At 36.5% G+C, this 15,374-nt stretch overlaps 1 protein-coding gene across 2 annotated transcripts in view; it reads right to left on the bottom strand.

The window, feature by feature from the left end:
* The window catches only part of TBPL1 (TATA-box binding protein like 1), a 32,686-nt gene that overhangs the window by 3,070 nt on the left and 14,242 nt on the right, over positions 1–15,374 (bottom strand). For both annotated transcript variants that reach the window (XM_044002878.1, XM_044002877.1), the window contains exons 2-6: positions 4,699–4,888; positions 4,200–4,282; positions 3,734–3,797; positions 2,148–2,251; positions 1,955–2,049 (exon numbers count right to left, since the gene is read on the bottom strand). In XM_044002878.1, coding sequence (XP_043858813.1) covers positions 1,955–2,049; positions 2,148–2,251; positions 3,734–3,797; positions 4,200–4,282; positions 4,699–4,833 — 481 coding nt within the window. In that variant the 5' untranslated portion in view covers positions 4,834–4,888. The remainder of the gene's footprint in view (positions 1–1,954; positions 2,050–2,147; positions 2,252–3,733; positions 3,798–4,199; positions 4,283–4,698; positions 4,889–15,374) is intronic.

Below are 15,374 nucleotides of genomic sequence, written 5' to 3'. Positions count from 1 at the left end.
ACATGCTGGACTATCCTTGTTGAGCATCCTTGCTAAGTAAATTATTTTTTGTTAACTCTTCAATGACCTATGAGTGCCGCAGAAGTTCCCTGCACAACTGATAATCACATGTGTAACAGCAGGATACATGCATATACACTTACACCTGACAATTTATAGATTCTCTGGAGATAAACGTCATTTTAATAGCCAGCTGATAAAATGGCCTGTTTACAATTTAATAGGTGAACAAACCCTGCACTGGGGGTGAAACGCATATACCTATACACATATACATATACAAATACACATACATATATATAATGCTCCACACTTGTAGTACCATCACTTCTGCAAAAAAAGGAGGGGAAGCTCATTTTTTCTTCTCTTTGGCCAATGTTGGTCATTATAATGACAAAGCACTGTGTGGTTCTTTCTCTTTACACTCTTGCAATTATACATATTGTTTTCTTGGTTCTATTTCATACTCTGCATTAATTCATTGTCTTTCCATGTTTACCAGAATTCTACCATAAAGTTAATTTTAAAAAAACCTCTGAACTGAGTAAAAACTAGTTTAAAAAACCACTTGTTTTTGGACTGGAAGTTTTAAAAAATTAATTCAATTTTTTCACCAATTGTCAATTAACTCAATAAAGGTGGATTTTCTAAAAATGTCTTTTTAAATCCCTGACTGAAGTTTTTTCTCCATACTTAGGCAAATTCTCTCCAGCAGTTTTCAGTTGGCTGTTTCAGCACACACATACACATACATACATACATACATATCCCTTTAGCTATATATTATGTGAAATATATTAAAAAATAGTAGTTCACTGTGCACTTATAATTAATTTTCTTCATAATAACCCAGTGTTGTAGGATAATTCAAATATTATATATCCCCTTTCTATATATCAGAAAATTGAGGTACAGAGAGATTAAGTGACTTGCCCAAGGTATTAAGGGCAAAAAGTGGTACAGCTACAAGTCAAACTCACATCTTTTCTAACAAAGAGGAAAAACTAAACTTGATCTAAAAATAAAGCAGAACATGAAGTCTATTTTTTACCTCAAGATGAAAGTGTAAAGTAAAAGACAATACTGATTGGAAGTCTATCTGGAAGCCAGTCTACTTGGTGACACCATGGGGAAAATGGTGTCAAGTTCAAGCCCTGGAAGTAGGAATAGCCAGAAGAGGGGAGAAGTAAAGTTCATCTCCCTGAGGAGGGATCCAAACTATGGACTTAGCAAGTTCTGAGGAGAAGATTAAACCCTAATTAGCCAGTACCACTCATCTTTCTTAGCAAGAATGAGCAGGAGTAAGATACAGGAGATGTACCTATAGGTCAGTGACATAAAGGAGAAAAAAACTAATGGAGGAGGAAATACTGAAGGCAAGCTTATTTATTAGCATTTTGCTCATTATTGAGTTTGGCTTTGGTGTATGGGTGTCTCTACCTAACCCTAACCACTACGACCCCAAAAATCATTTAAAAAGGGGCAGCTAGGTGGCGCAGCAGATAAAGCACCGGCCCTGGATTCAGAAGGACCTGAGTTCAAATCCGGCCTCAGACACTTACTAGCTGTGTGACCCTGGGTAAGTCACTTAACCCTCATTGCCCCGCAAAACCGAAACAAAACAAAACAAAAATCATTTTTAAAATCATAGGTTGTTTGCCTACAATGACTTGGGTAAAGTTTATAAGAACTGATATAACAAGTTATTATAAATGTTTACCAATTACATCTGAATTGTTTCCTCAAGTCACACTTCTACCACCGACTTCACAAAATCTGAGGTTCCTTTGTATACTCATTCATTCTCATTCTAACAATTCAAAGAATTAAATATAAAATCACCACCCTGGATATTAATTAAAATTTTTATATACTTCAGTTACTTTATATTAATATGCAAATCTGATCACATTTAGTCACTTGTCACACAATTTAAATAGAGGCTATACAGTACCTGTTACTGTGATACTTCCTGTTGAAAAAATCTGTAATGTAGCTCGCAGAGCTTTTATGCGATAACATACTGCAGGATGAAGTTCGGGTTCATAACTGTCAAAAAGAGATGCTCTAATTAATATAACAGAAATTTAGAACTTTCCAAGTGATTTCAAATTTTTAAAAGCTGGTTTCATTCTTCTAAGACCTACCTGGCATGAGGCCTATTGTTCTTTGTGAATTCTGGCAATCGGATTTCAAAGGGCATGTTACACACTGCCAAAACATTAACGACTTTAAAATCTGTAAATATTACCTTTAGGAAGAGAAAAGCAGAATTGAGTAAATTATTCTGAAAAAAAAAAAACCAATGACATCTGGCTATCCTAGGGCATTTTTTCAAGAATCTCTGGAACTTTGGGGGTTTTTTACTTGACTTGTCAAGCACATGAACAAGGAAGTTAATGGTGAGGAATGAGTACAGCAGTGTGCTCTGTGGGAAATGTGCTGGGCCAGGAGATGGAGGATCTGGACTCAAGCCCTGCTCTTCTGATGACCAACCAGCTATAAGTCACTTACCCTTTCTGAGGTCAATCAGTACATTACAGTCATCCAACTTAGGAAAACAAGGGACTAGGATGAAAGCTATGAGTAGGGTACATAAATGAAATCACAGCTGGGATATTCTTCAAGTTACCCTGACAGCTTGGGCTAAACAAGGTAAGTAATCCTGTAAGCTAAATAGCAGAAATTGTTTCAGTATACTAAATGAACCTATATTAGGTGTATACAAATTTCTTTTACATAACACACTCATCATTGTGACCAATATTAAGTTTCAAAAGCTCTGAGGAGAAGACACTTCATGTATCCTAATTCTACCTGCTAGGTCACTTGTGAGATAATTTATCAGTATTAAGTGAAAGTAGGACCAGGAAAGACAGCAAGGGCTGGTTTACTTTTCTTCTTAAAGGCCAATTTTCTGGTTCCATTGCTATTTGGTAATAGAAGCTAAAGAAAAAGAGGTAAGTGATAAAATAAATCTCTACTCTTGAGAAAGCATTAGCTGATGGTTCTCACATCAAGGAATACAGTGGTTTTCCTTCTCAGCGAGAGGTAGGGAAATGGCTGGTAAAAATGGGGCTAGAAAAGGAATAAACAAAGGACTCCTACTATTCAACCATAGTGAGTCTATCCTCTCTAGGCTAGATTTATGAAATAACGAAATTTTTAAAGTACCAGAGGAGAGCATGGTAAGAAGCAGAAAAAGCACTGCCAGTTAGTTATTATTTATCTGCCATATTGGGGGATAATCCAGCATACTGCCATATTCTGAAGTCTAACACTTATTACCAAGCACAGAAAACCACATTTAAATTAGGAATTTTTCTGATGATTATTTACTTCAATTACATTCTGTGGTCTAGTCAAGCTGGCCTTCTTGCTATTCAATCAACAAGTATTTATTAAACGCCTATTACATGCCTTGCACCTTGCTATGTGCCGAGGATACATGAACAAAAAATGAGATGATCTTTACCCTCAATGAAACCTTCTTTATCCCTTTTCACTGTCCCAATCCTTAACCTAGCTGCTAGTGCTGTCCCCACTTTCCCACCACAAATGACTGCATTTGTTTTATATCTATTTTGTTCTTACTTCTACATGTTACTTGACAGAAGGTGCTGTTTCATTTTTTTCTTTGTATTTCCAGCACTCGGGAGAGTACTTGGAACAATGCTTCTTGACTAACTGATCTTTAGTTCAAAATGTACCACTTTGTTTTTATGCACTTTACCTGAAAACCAAGTTTCTGTAGACTTCGGGCTAATCGCCTGGCACCAAATTTAGCTTCTTCTTCACTATGGTTTAAGAAGAGAGAATTTGAAAAAAATGAGTTATAAATGAAACTTAATTGTAAACCAAAGAAGCTTCTATTGACTTACATGACAATGTTTTATAATAAATTTTATATTCCAATATATAGAAAGAAAAGCAGCATGGTTTAGTGGACAGAGTGCCAGTCTTGGGGTCTGAAAGAATGGCATTAAAATACTGCCCAGACACATACTGATATATGAACTTGGGCAAATTATATAGCTGCTCAATGCCCCAGGCTAAGTTGCAATGCCAATTATGCATTTTAAATGGGAGGTTCCTCACCAAGGAGTTCCCTGCATTAATGAAATCACAAGTGTAGACAAAAAGAAAGGTAGGCAAAAGTTATCTTTTCCATTAGAAAAAAAATTCTGGATATTACTTACCTTGTGGCTCCTGTGCAAATAATTTTTCCTGAGGACCAAATTGTAGCTGTAATTCTAGGTTTTCTAAGCTTCATTAACACTTTCTACAAAAAAAAAGATAGTAAATGTTAATATTCAAAAGTAATTTCTTAAGTTAGAAGATAATGGGAAACGTTATTGTTTTTATACCTCTAGAGTAACTAATTGTAGTTTTTTTCCCTTTTTTTTGTGGGGCAATGAGGGTTAAGTGACTTGCCCAGGGTCACATAGCTAGTAAGTGTCAAGTTGTCTGAGGCAGAATTTGAACTCAGGTCCTCCTGACTCCAGGGCCAGTGCTCTATCAAATATACTTTTTAAAGAATTATGAAGTATTCTCTTAGACAAATGAAATTTGATAGAACAAAATGTTTGTGTAGCCGATTAATTCCTTGACAAAACTGTAAATAACAGTATGTCTCAGCTCAACAACTCAATGCTTCCTTAATTTAAATTAGGTATCCACATTTTAAATTTCACTTACTCCAACATCACGCTTGTAAATTACATTTGCTCCCTCTAAAGCAATCTTCCTTAAGTTCAAATGGCATCTGGTTCTAAAAACACAGACTACGTTTGTAATTAAAATGTCCAATGCAACATCACTATCTGCATCCATTGGGGTAGTTTACAAACTCAGCTTCCCCACCAGTGCACCATGAAGCTCTCACATCCTGAAAAAGAGAACAAAGCAATTACACAGAGTCTCATATAGCTCAATTATCTGAAGGCAACATTTCTTTTCTTCATTGGGAATAATCTTGGTACTAAAATGCAAGGAAGACTACTATCCTTTTTTTTAAAAATTATGTTAAATTTATTTTAACCTACAATTTAATAAGAAAAAATAATGCATGTAGTTTTTTTGAAGAATGTCGTTTGATTAACTATGTTTCAGTTTTGCAGTTCATTTTTTATGTGGATAGACAAAAGGGGTCAGAACAAACAGATGAGTTTGGCATATCTGAATTCTAATGTTAAACTTGCTTCTCCCAAAGAAATGAATGTTTACATTTTTATTGAAAAAGTAAACAAATATCAGCAACATTGCAGTAATTTTTTTACAAAATGAAGGTCTGAAGACAATATATGCTACTCGCCCCCTGACAGAGATACTGAATGAGATACAACTTTTTGGACATGGCCAATGTAGGAATTGGCTTTGCTTGATTACACATATTTGTTATGGGTTTTAGGGTTTTTTTGGGGGGGGATAGTTACTAAGTTGGGGAGTTACTGAGTTGGAAAGGGGAGAGGAAAGGAAAATATATGCTTATTAATTGAACAGAATTAATTTAATTTTTAAAAAGAATATAATTGGGTTATTTGCTGTTTTTCTCTATTTCTTATGGAGTTGGCCCAATTCTGGAAGAACACTCCTTAGATGAGTTGTTTCCAAATTTTATGTAGTGATGCCCCTATAAAAAATTAGGTGCCATGCTCACCCACGTACTGCCTAAAATGATCCATGAAACTTTCTTAGTTCATATTGTATTCAAATAAAATTAAGAATTTATTAAAAATTTTATAACAAATCTGGAAAATAAAGTAAAACTAACAATACTTTTTACCTAATCACAGAAAAAAAAGGTTAATAATTAGAAAGTCCCATTTAAATGTAACCACAAGTATAAGAAAATATATTTCCAGGATTCAGTAGCATTGATGTCAGCACAGAAAACAAATGAAAATTCTTCCTTTTATTTTTAGACTTGACTATCTTAACAGAAGTTTAGTTGAGTCATCAAGCACACCTGAGCACCCACTGTACTATTCTGTTAATTTCTCTGGAACTTGCTAAATGTCCCTCAGGAGGTAGGCTAGAACTCAACAAATTCCATATATCAAGTTGTTAGGGAATCTAGCAATTTCATCATGGTACCCAAGATTTCCACACAAGCAAACCAAAAAACTAAAGAAAAATGTATTTCCTTCTTTTCACAAATTATCATAATCACTTAAAAGAAGTGCTTTCATAAAAGACAGCACCATTTAGTGAGAGTAGCAAGTGTGGACTTATTAGTAGTTCCCCAGGCTTGAGTTACATTCTATGCACTCATGGTAAAGAAAGGAAAAAAATATGGATGGGGTAGGTTCTATTCCACATATGCCCCAAATGTATTGCTCAGCCTCCTCTGTGTCTTTTATTTTTGGGGGGAGAAGGGGAGGAAATCTCTGAGATCCTAGGCAATATTAATATTGAAGTAGAGCTTGGGAACCAATGCTTTCCGTAGAAATATGATGTCTTTTTCCCTGTCCATTTGAATTTCAAAATCAAATTCAGCAAACATTTACCATTAGTAAGCAAACTTATTGTTCTAAGGCTATATCTCATCTGCAGCAAAAGATACTGTGGATTACAGGAGATATGGCTAATATCATGTATTTTGGTGAAATCTTTGGAAATGAATCAGAGTCAGTTGGAAACTTCTTTCTCTAATTCTAAGTCTGTTCTATGTTTTAAAAGATTCCTCTTTACAGGGCATGTCTGGGGTTGATGGAGTGGAAGAGGTAGGAAGAAAGATGGAAAAGTGGAAGAAGGGTGGCAGTGTAGGAATATGCTGGTAGCTTAGGTTATCTCCTTCAGTTTCTAGGTCATCTTGCCTTTGAGCAATGATATGGGAAAGGTAAAAGAAAAAAGGGCGATGGGCTCACAAAATTGCCTTAAGATGTAGAAGAGGCCCACAAATTGTCGTAAGAAGTTAAGGACGGAGAAAGGGGGCTTCCAGGGGGATTAGGCAGCATGGCATAGTGTGTAAAAGGCCATCCTTGGAGTCTGTCCTACTTCTAACACATACTGGCTGTGTAACAAGAGAAAATCATTTAACTTCTCAATAGCCAACTTCGACATTAAGAGGCAACTCTTGTAATACTTTAAGATACAAAAGTACTGCCAATCTGTATCAGGGAGTTTACGGTTTACACACTAGTCTTTTTCCACAATGATGAAATCACATTATAAATTATAATAAATAAAACAGCCAATATAGCAAAAATAATACTTTCTAAATTAATTTACTTATTCAATGCCAAGTCAATCAAAAATATTACTTTATCTAGATAAAAATAACAAAATTCATCTGAAGGAACTAGGTGAAATAATTCAAGAGAAATAATGAAAAAGAAGGAAGAGGGCCTAGCAGTAACAGATTTCAAACTATATTACAATGTAGTACTCAAGAAAATGATTTGTTACTGGTTAAGAAATAGGTGGAGGTTGAATAAATTAGGTACACAATATACAGAAGCAAATGAGCACAGTAGCCTAGAGTTTGATAAATCAACGATCCCAGGTAGTGGGATAAGAACTCATTATTTGATCTAAAAAAACCCACGAAAACAACAAAAAGCTGCTGGGAAAACTGGAAAGCAGTCTCGTGGAAACTAGGTAAAAATCAACATCTCATAATGTATACCAATAAGGCTACATGACTTAAACATAAAGGGAGACATCATAAACAAATTAAGAGGAGCAAGGAGAAAATAGCTTCATATCCATGGATAGAGGAAAAACTCATGACCAAACAAAGAATAGAGGAGATCAACAGAAGGAAAAATGGCTAATTTTGATTATATAAAATTAAAGTTTTTGAACAAAGCCAATGCAGCTAAAATTAGAAGGAAAAGATAACTGAGGGGGGAAAACCTCTGCAGCAAAAAAATAAAGGTCTCATTTTCAAGATATATAAGGAACTGATTGAATTTTTTTAGAATAAGAGTCCGAAGTACTCTGCTAAGTGCTAGGACTCCAAAGAGTAAAACAGTTCCTGGCTCTAGCTCTCAAGGAGCTTACATTCTAATGGGGGAGGCAATATAAGGAAGGTTTCAGCTACAAGTCAGATGGAAAGGTCCCATGATTCTTGGGCTTCATTTCCTATGACAAAGTATTATTTTCTGACGTTGAACTATTCAACAGTGACAAGAAATTTTTGGTCTTTGATAAATATGGATATAACAGCTGCATCACTACCGGGGTTGCTTCTCAGGATGATGGCAGTACACTGAAAGCATTGCTATTTCAAGGGCTCTTGGGTTCAGGGTCCTGGGGTCCAAGGGAAGATGGTGCTCATTGGGATGGAAGTAGTTTGACTCGTATGACACATGCTGCCTCACTCTTCCTCAGGGTCCCTTGCTGTTTCACTAGGCTAGCTTGTCTGCACAGGGGTGGGACAGTTGGCTGAAAGTTTGTAGAATGACTGGCCCTTCTTCATAGGCGTTGCTTTCTCAGATTTGCTTCAAAGGCTGGGCTGGAAACAGTAACAGAATTCTCAAGATGCTGCCAACTACTAGTGCACCCCCTTGAGCTTATCTGTCTATAGGTAGCAGCTGGTTAGACATTGTTACCAATGGTGATAAGGAAGGTGGAACTCTTCTCCACAATGCTCCCTCCCTTCAATTATGGCTGGAAGCAGATCTGGTGGTCTTCGGGACACAATCACTTCCAAGTCTCCTGGGTTCAGGATCAGAGGAGACAGTGGTCAAGGTGGTGGCAGTGTTTTGAGTTGCCTGGCATTTGCTGCCTCCTGTCTCTCCCTCAGGGTGTCTAGATGCTTCAGCTTTCCAGACCTTTGATTGCCAGTTGATGGGGATGGCTGGCTCGTCCTCTAGCTATTTACCCGAATTATGGCTATGAACTATGGGGTAAAGGAAAGACTAAGAGTCTCAGGGGTTCTGCCACTCCTAGCAGGGTTCTTCTGCTTATCTGCCTGTTGGTGTCAGTTTGTATTGGCCAAAAGATATGAATAGGCAATTTTCAAAGGAAGAAATCCAAACTATCAACAGCCATCTGGAAAATTGCTTCAAACCACTAATAATTAGAGAAATGCAAATTAAAGCAACTCTGAGGCTCTACTAGACATCCAATAGATTGGCAAAGTTGATCAAAAGGAAAAAATGACAAAGGCTGAAGGGGCTATAAAGAAAATAAGTATATCAATGCCCTGTTGGTAGAGCAGTAAACTGGTCCGATCATTCTGAAAAATAATTTGAAACTAGGCCTGAAACATTACTATAGTGTGCATATCCTGTGACCCAGCAATACCACTACTAAAGTGGTCTATACCTCCCAAGGGATGAAAGAAGGAACTGGACCAATGGGTAGGGAAAAAACCAAAACAACCCAAAACTAAATATACAGCATTGACATAGCCCTTTAAGGTTTGAAAAGTGCTTTACAATTATTATCTCATTTAATCCTTACAAAACCTTTTGAAGGTAGGTGCTACTATTAATCCCACTTTACAGTTAAGGAAGCTCAGACAAACAGAAGTTAAGTGACTTGCCCAGAGTCACATGGCTACTAAGTATCCAAGGCAGTCTTCTTTACTACAGGTCCAGTGTTCTATTCATTGTACCACCTGTTTGCTTCCAGCTCTTTTTGTGATATAAAAGACCTGGAAAGTAAAGGGGTGCCTGCCTATCAGTTGGGGAATGGCTGAACAAACTATATAGTATATTAATGTAATGACTACTGTGCTATACGAAATAGTGAGAGGGATGGTTTCAGAGAAGAACTAGTGCAGAATAGAGAACAATTTATACAACTACACTGTAAAGAAAATCAACTTTGAAAGACTTGAGAACTCTGATCAGCCAATCACGAACCCAAATTTCAGAGAAATGATGATGAAACACCCTACTGAACTTCTGACAGAGAGAAAATGGGCTCAAGGTGCAAAAAGACACACATTTTTAAAACATGGACAAATGGAATTTGTTTCACATTTTTCTTTGTCTCTTTTTTTCTCTGTCAAGGGGGAGAGAATGTGGATTTGCATCACTTAAAAATTAAAATACACCCCACCCCCACCCCCACAAAGAAACCCTACATGCAAACCACTGTGCTAGGTAGTGAAGGTTACCAAGATGGAAAACGAAAGTTTTTGCCTTCAGGAAGTTTAAACTCTTTGGGAACAGATAAGGTATTTATAAATATAACTGTGAAAGAATTACTTGGTTCCTTCAGAGATAAAATAAAGGCAAAGGAGAGATCAACACAAAATGCTATAAAAATATGAAGAGATAACTTTCAGCTGGGCTAAGAAAGAATTAAAGGTTTCATGGAGAAGGGAGCATAGACACTGGGCTTTGATGAAAGCAAAGGATTTCAGTAGTCCTAAGAGGCAGAAAGAACAAATTTCTGGTATTAAGGACAGCTATCATGAATTCATGGAGGCAGCAAAATGAAGGCCTGGGATAAGGAAGGGCTTTGGGTCTGAGTTGACTGGAAGAAGGCATGCACACAAGGGAGTAAAATTCAACAGGTAGAGCCAGATTTTAAAGGGCCATAAGTGCTTAGGTAAGGACTTTGTATTTTATTTTATAGGTAATGGAGAGGCAATTAAGGTTTGTTTTTCTTCTTTTGAAAGATTAAAGTCATCTGATTCCTAAATCTGGGCTCTAGCTACTACTAGATCTAAAACAATTTTGTCAAGTTTTACAGTAGGCTATCATTTGCAACTTCTTAAGCAGAAGAATACAAAAAGTGACTAATGCAAACAAATTAGATTCTGTGTAAAACACACCTGAAATATTAACTACTGAAATGTCTAAGGGAGAAAAAAGGGAGGGACAGTTAATGGTCAGGAAAGGAAGAAACAATGAAGACAAGCAATAACAGTAAGGAAAAACAAAAGAATATAATCATTACCAAAAAGCTTTTGTTGAGTACACAATGAGTCAATTTATCAAAGATTTAGGGCTTGAACCAACCTTAGTGTTTATTCAATCTAAGCCATTTAAAAAAATACTAATAATTTTTATTTAAAATTTTGAGTACCAAATTCTATCCCTCCTTCCCTCCCCCTCCCCAGGTGGTAAGCAGATAGAGGTTATACACGTGCAATTATGTAAAACATTGCCATATTAGTCATTTTGTATAACTAAACTGGAATGAAAGAAAAAAATGAAAGTGAAAAATAGTCTGTGTTCAGTCAATATCAGTTCTTTCTTTGGAGGTAGATAGTGTGCTTCATCATTAATTCTTTGGGATTGTCTTGGATAACTATTGCTGAGAATAGTAAAGTCATTCACAGTTCTTCATCAAACAATATTGCTGTCACTGTGCACAATGTTATACTGGTTCTGCTCACTTCACTAGTTCATACAAGCCCTTCTAGGGTTTTCTAAAATCATCCTGCTTGTCATTTCTCATAGCACAATAATATTGCATTACAATCATATGCCACAATTTGTTTAGCCATTCCTGAATTGATGAGCATTCCTTTGACTTTCAATTCTTAGCCACCACAGAAAGAGCTACTATAAATATTTTTGTACAAATGTCTTTCTCTCTTTGGGGGAGGGGATGTCTTTGGCATATAAACCCAGAAGTGGTATTGTTGGATCAAAGGGTATGCAGTTTTATAGCTCTATGGGCATAATTCCAAATTGCTCTGGTTGGATCTTTTCACAACTTCACCAACAGTGGATTATAAAGCACTCGTTTTACAGATGAAGAAACTGAGGCTCAGGGAGGTTAAGTGGCTTAAAGACACAAAAAAAGTCATTAATAAAATCAGAATTTGAGGGGGCAGCTAGGTGGTGCAGTGGATAAAGCACTGGCCTTGGATTCAGGAGTACCTGAGTTCAAATCCAGCCTCAGACACTTGACAGTTACTAGCTGTGTGACCCTGGGCAAGTCACTTAACCCTCATTGCCCCTCCAAAAAAACAAAAACAAAACAAAAAAATAAAATACAATCAATATTTGAATTCTAGTCTTTGACTCTGAATTTCTGGCTTTTCCCCACTACCCCATGTTGCCTCCCCTCTACTCACCCTGGGGATCTAAAGTATAAAAGAGTCAGTGCAAAATTGAGGTTATCCCATACCTCAGAAACTGAAATTCTGAAAGTGACAGAGAAGAACATTAGCTTATTATACCTATCTTGCCTGGGTAGCTATCCAAGTGAGTAATTTACCAATAAACTACAGCAAATAACATAACTTTAGCAGTTATTCAACAGCTTCCACTACTGTCCCATGGAAAACTACCAAGACAAATTCTATTCTTTTAGAAGCAATATGAAAATTAGGCTTTCGTCATAAAAAGAATTTTCTCAAGGGGGTGAATCATCAGGTATGCCATGCTAAATTTGGTGGATTTTCACTATAAAGTCTTTGGTTAAGAAAAATATCTTTGTATCTCTTAAATTTCAAGCTTAAAGACCCATTTTAATTATTAAGTTGCTACTCACACCTCAAAAATACTCGCAGTTACTTCTACCTCTCTGAAAGGTACCAGAAACTCTCTTATACTCTCCTTTTATGGAGGGCTCAAAATCCCAGTGCTTTTCAGTTTCCTTTGGTCTTCCCCAATTCGAGTGTAACCTCCTAAAGGGCAGGCCCGATTTTTCTTTTTCTTACTTGTATCTTCAGCACTTGGCACAGTGCCTAGCACATAGCAGACACAAATCAATTAGTCCATCAATATTTGTTAGGACCTACTAAAGTGTTTAATATACCATAATGAAATCCACTAATTAGAAAAATTCTACTCATCTACTGTAGCAAAATTCACACTCTTCAATATGTCAGAGAAGCCTCAAGAAAACTAGGTTCTAGGTCTGACTCTGCTACTAACTAGCTGAAAAAAAAATTAAATAAGTCATTTAAATTCTCTTAGTGTCTATTTCCTCATTTTTAAAAAATGAAAAGAATGCCTACCCTACTTCATATAAAGGTGCTATGAAAATAAAATTATCTAATATGTGAAAGCACTAAACACCAGATAGCATTAATGATTGTGTTCATTTGCAAACAAATTTGCACTAGTGTCATTTATGTCTTTTATTCATGTTAAAGCTGAATTGTCTACTTTTTAAACGATTTCAATCACAGTTTAACTTGGTTTTCTCTAATAGGAGAGAGAGAGGCTGGGCTCTAAATCTGACTTTGAACTTTTAACAATAACAGATCAGTAACTCCATCTTAAACATAACACTTGATAAGGTGAGTGAGAACTAGTTCAAATTTAAAAAACAAAAGTATGCCAGGTACTATGCTAAGAGCTTTATAAATATCATCTCATTTGATCTTTGCAAGACCCCTTGGAGGTAGATGCTATTATTAAATCCACTTTACATTTGAGGAAACTGAGGCACACAGCCATTAAATGACTTGCCCATGCTCACACAACCAGTAAGTATCTGAGGCTAGTATCTTCAGGTCCTCCTGACTCCAGGCCCAGAGCTCAATCCACTATACCATATTATCTATCTATCTAGATACATATATACATAGATATATACTAGAAATCATAAACATTTACACTATAATCACATTATATAAGGAACATATAGATATGCAATATACATGAATAGTATTTAAAGCTGGAAGGGATCTCAGAGATCCTCTTAGTCAAATCCACTTGTTTTATAGATACAGAAACTGAGGCCTAGAGAATGAAGTATCTTCCCTAGAGTCTCAGGGGGCACTAAGGAGCAGAAACAGGGTTCAAAGTCTGGTCTTCTTACTCCAGATTCAGTATAATATCAATTCCTCACTCCAAGCTCCATCTTCTTCTCCCCTCACCATATCTAATGTCACCAGCTCATCCCTAGATTGCCCTGGATTCTCTTTCCCATCCTCCCTTCCCCCTTTCTGAGGCATTCCAGGCTTCTTGCCACTCCCTTCATCTTCTTCTCCAAGCCTAACTCCCTGTACATGCCACACTCTTTCCCTGCCTATCACTTTTTCCTTATTATCTAAGCTGCTTGTAAGGGGCTAAAATCCTAGCTATACTGTCTAAAATATCTAATGAGTGGTCACCAATAAATTATAAGCTTTAGCAAGAGTATTTTAGTGTTTAAGTATTTATTAAAGAGCATTAGGATTGGGGCAGCTAGATAGCACAGTGGTAAAGCACCGGCCCTGGATTCAGGAGTACCTGAGTTCAAAATCCGGCCTCAGACACTTGACACTTACTAGCTGTGTGACCCTGGGCAAGTCACTTGACCCTCATTGCCCTACAAAAAAAACCAAAAAAACAAAACAAAAACAAAACAAAACAAAAAAAAAGAGCATTAGGATCTAATGATCAGAGAGAAAGGTAAAAATCTAACTATTTCTAAAAAACCCCATCACCAGACCTGCCATGGCAAGGTCAGGAACCAAAAGGACACAATGCTTCCTTCTTCGTCCCACAAAACCTCCTGTGGAACTGGGAACATCCCATTCACACGCACACACAGCTCCAAGCTAATTGGATAGTAGCTTTGATAGACAGTACCCACCAGCAAACATCACTTCCTGATGCCAAGGAAAAGCTAAATGGCTTGCCCTCAGAGGCCTTCTCCTCATGGTAGAGCTTTGCTACAGTAACTCTCCAGCAGGTGGTGTCACTCTAATTGTTACATGCTAAAGCTAGATATCTATGCCATGCTAAATTTCCCTTTCCAATAACTGACCTATGAAGTGAAACCTAAACTGAATATAATATGATTTAATACTTTCTTTCTCTATTGTTTGAAATTTGCATGCCATTAAAACAAGAACCAAAATAAAGAGTATAAATATTAAGCAAATATTTTAAACTATGTGGGGTTGTATGTGAATTTGAATCTTGCTCCAATTTTTTTAATATGTTCTTTTTTTCTCAGTAAGTACTTCTTTATTTAAAGTTTTGAGTTCTAAATTTTATCCCTCCTCCCGCTCCCCCTCCAAGGCAGTAAGCAATCAAATAGAGGTTATACATGTGCAATTATGTAAAACACTGCCATATTAGTCATTTTGTATAAATAAACTTGAATAAAAGAAAAAATGAAAGTGGAGAATAGCACCCATCAGCCTGTGTTCAGTCAATATCAGTTCTTTCTTTGGAGGTGGATAGTATGCTTCATCATTAGTCCTTTGGGATTGTCTTGAACTATTGTATTGCTGAGAATTGTTAAGTCATTCACAATTCTTCATCACACAATATTGCTATCACTGTGCACAATGTCATCCTGGTGCTGTTCACTTCACTAGACCTCAGTTCGTACAAGTCTTTCCAGGCCTTTCTGAAATCATCTTGCTTGTCATTTCTTATAGCACAATAATATTCTATCATAATCATATACCACAGCTTGTTTAGCAATTCTCCAACTGATGGGCATTCCTGATTTCCAATTCTTAGCCACCACAAAAAGAGTTGCTATAAATATTTTTGTACATATAGGTC

The sequence above is a fragment of the Dromiciops gliroides genome, chromosome 4 (genome assembly GCF_019393635.1).
Source record: "Dromiciops gliroides isolate mDroGli1 chromosome 4, mDroGli1.pri, whole genome shotgun sequence".
In the NCBI taxonomy this organism is placed as follows: Eukaryota; Metazoa; Chordata; class Mammalia; order Microbiotheria; family Microbiotheriidae; genus Dromiciops; species Dromiciops gliroides.
The sequence above is the reverse complement of the archived record's forward strand: the minus strand, read 5'-3'. Positions and strand labels throughout refer to the sequence as shown.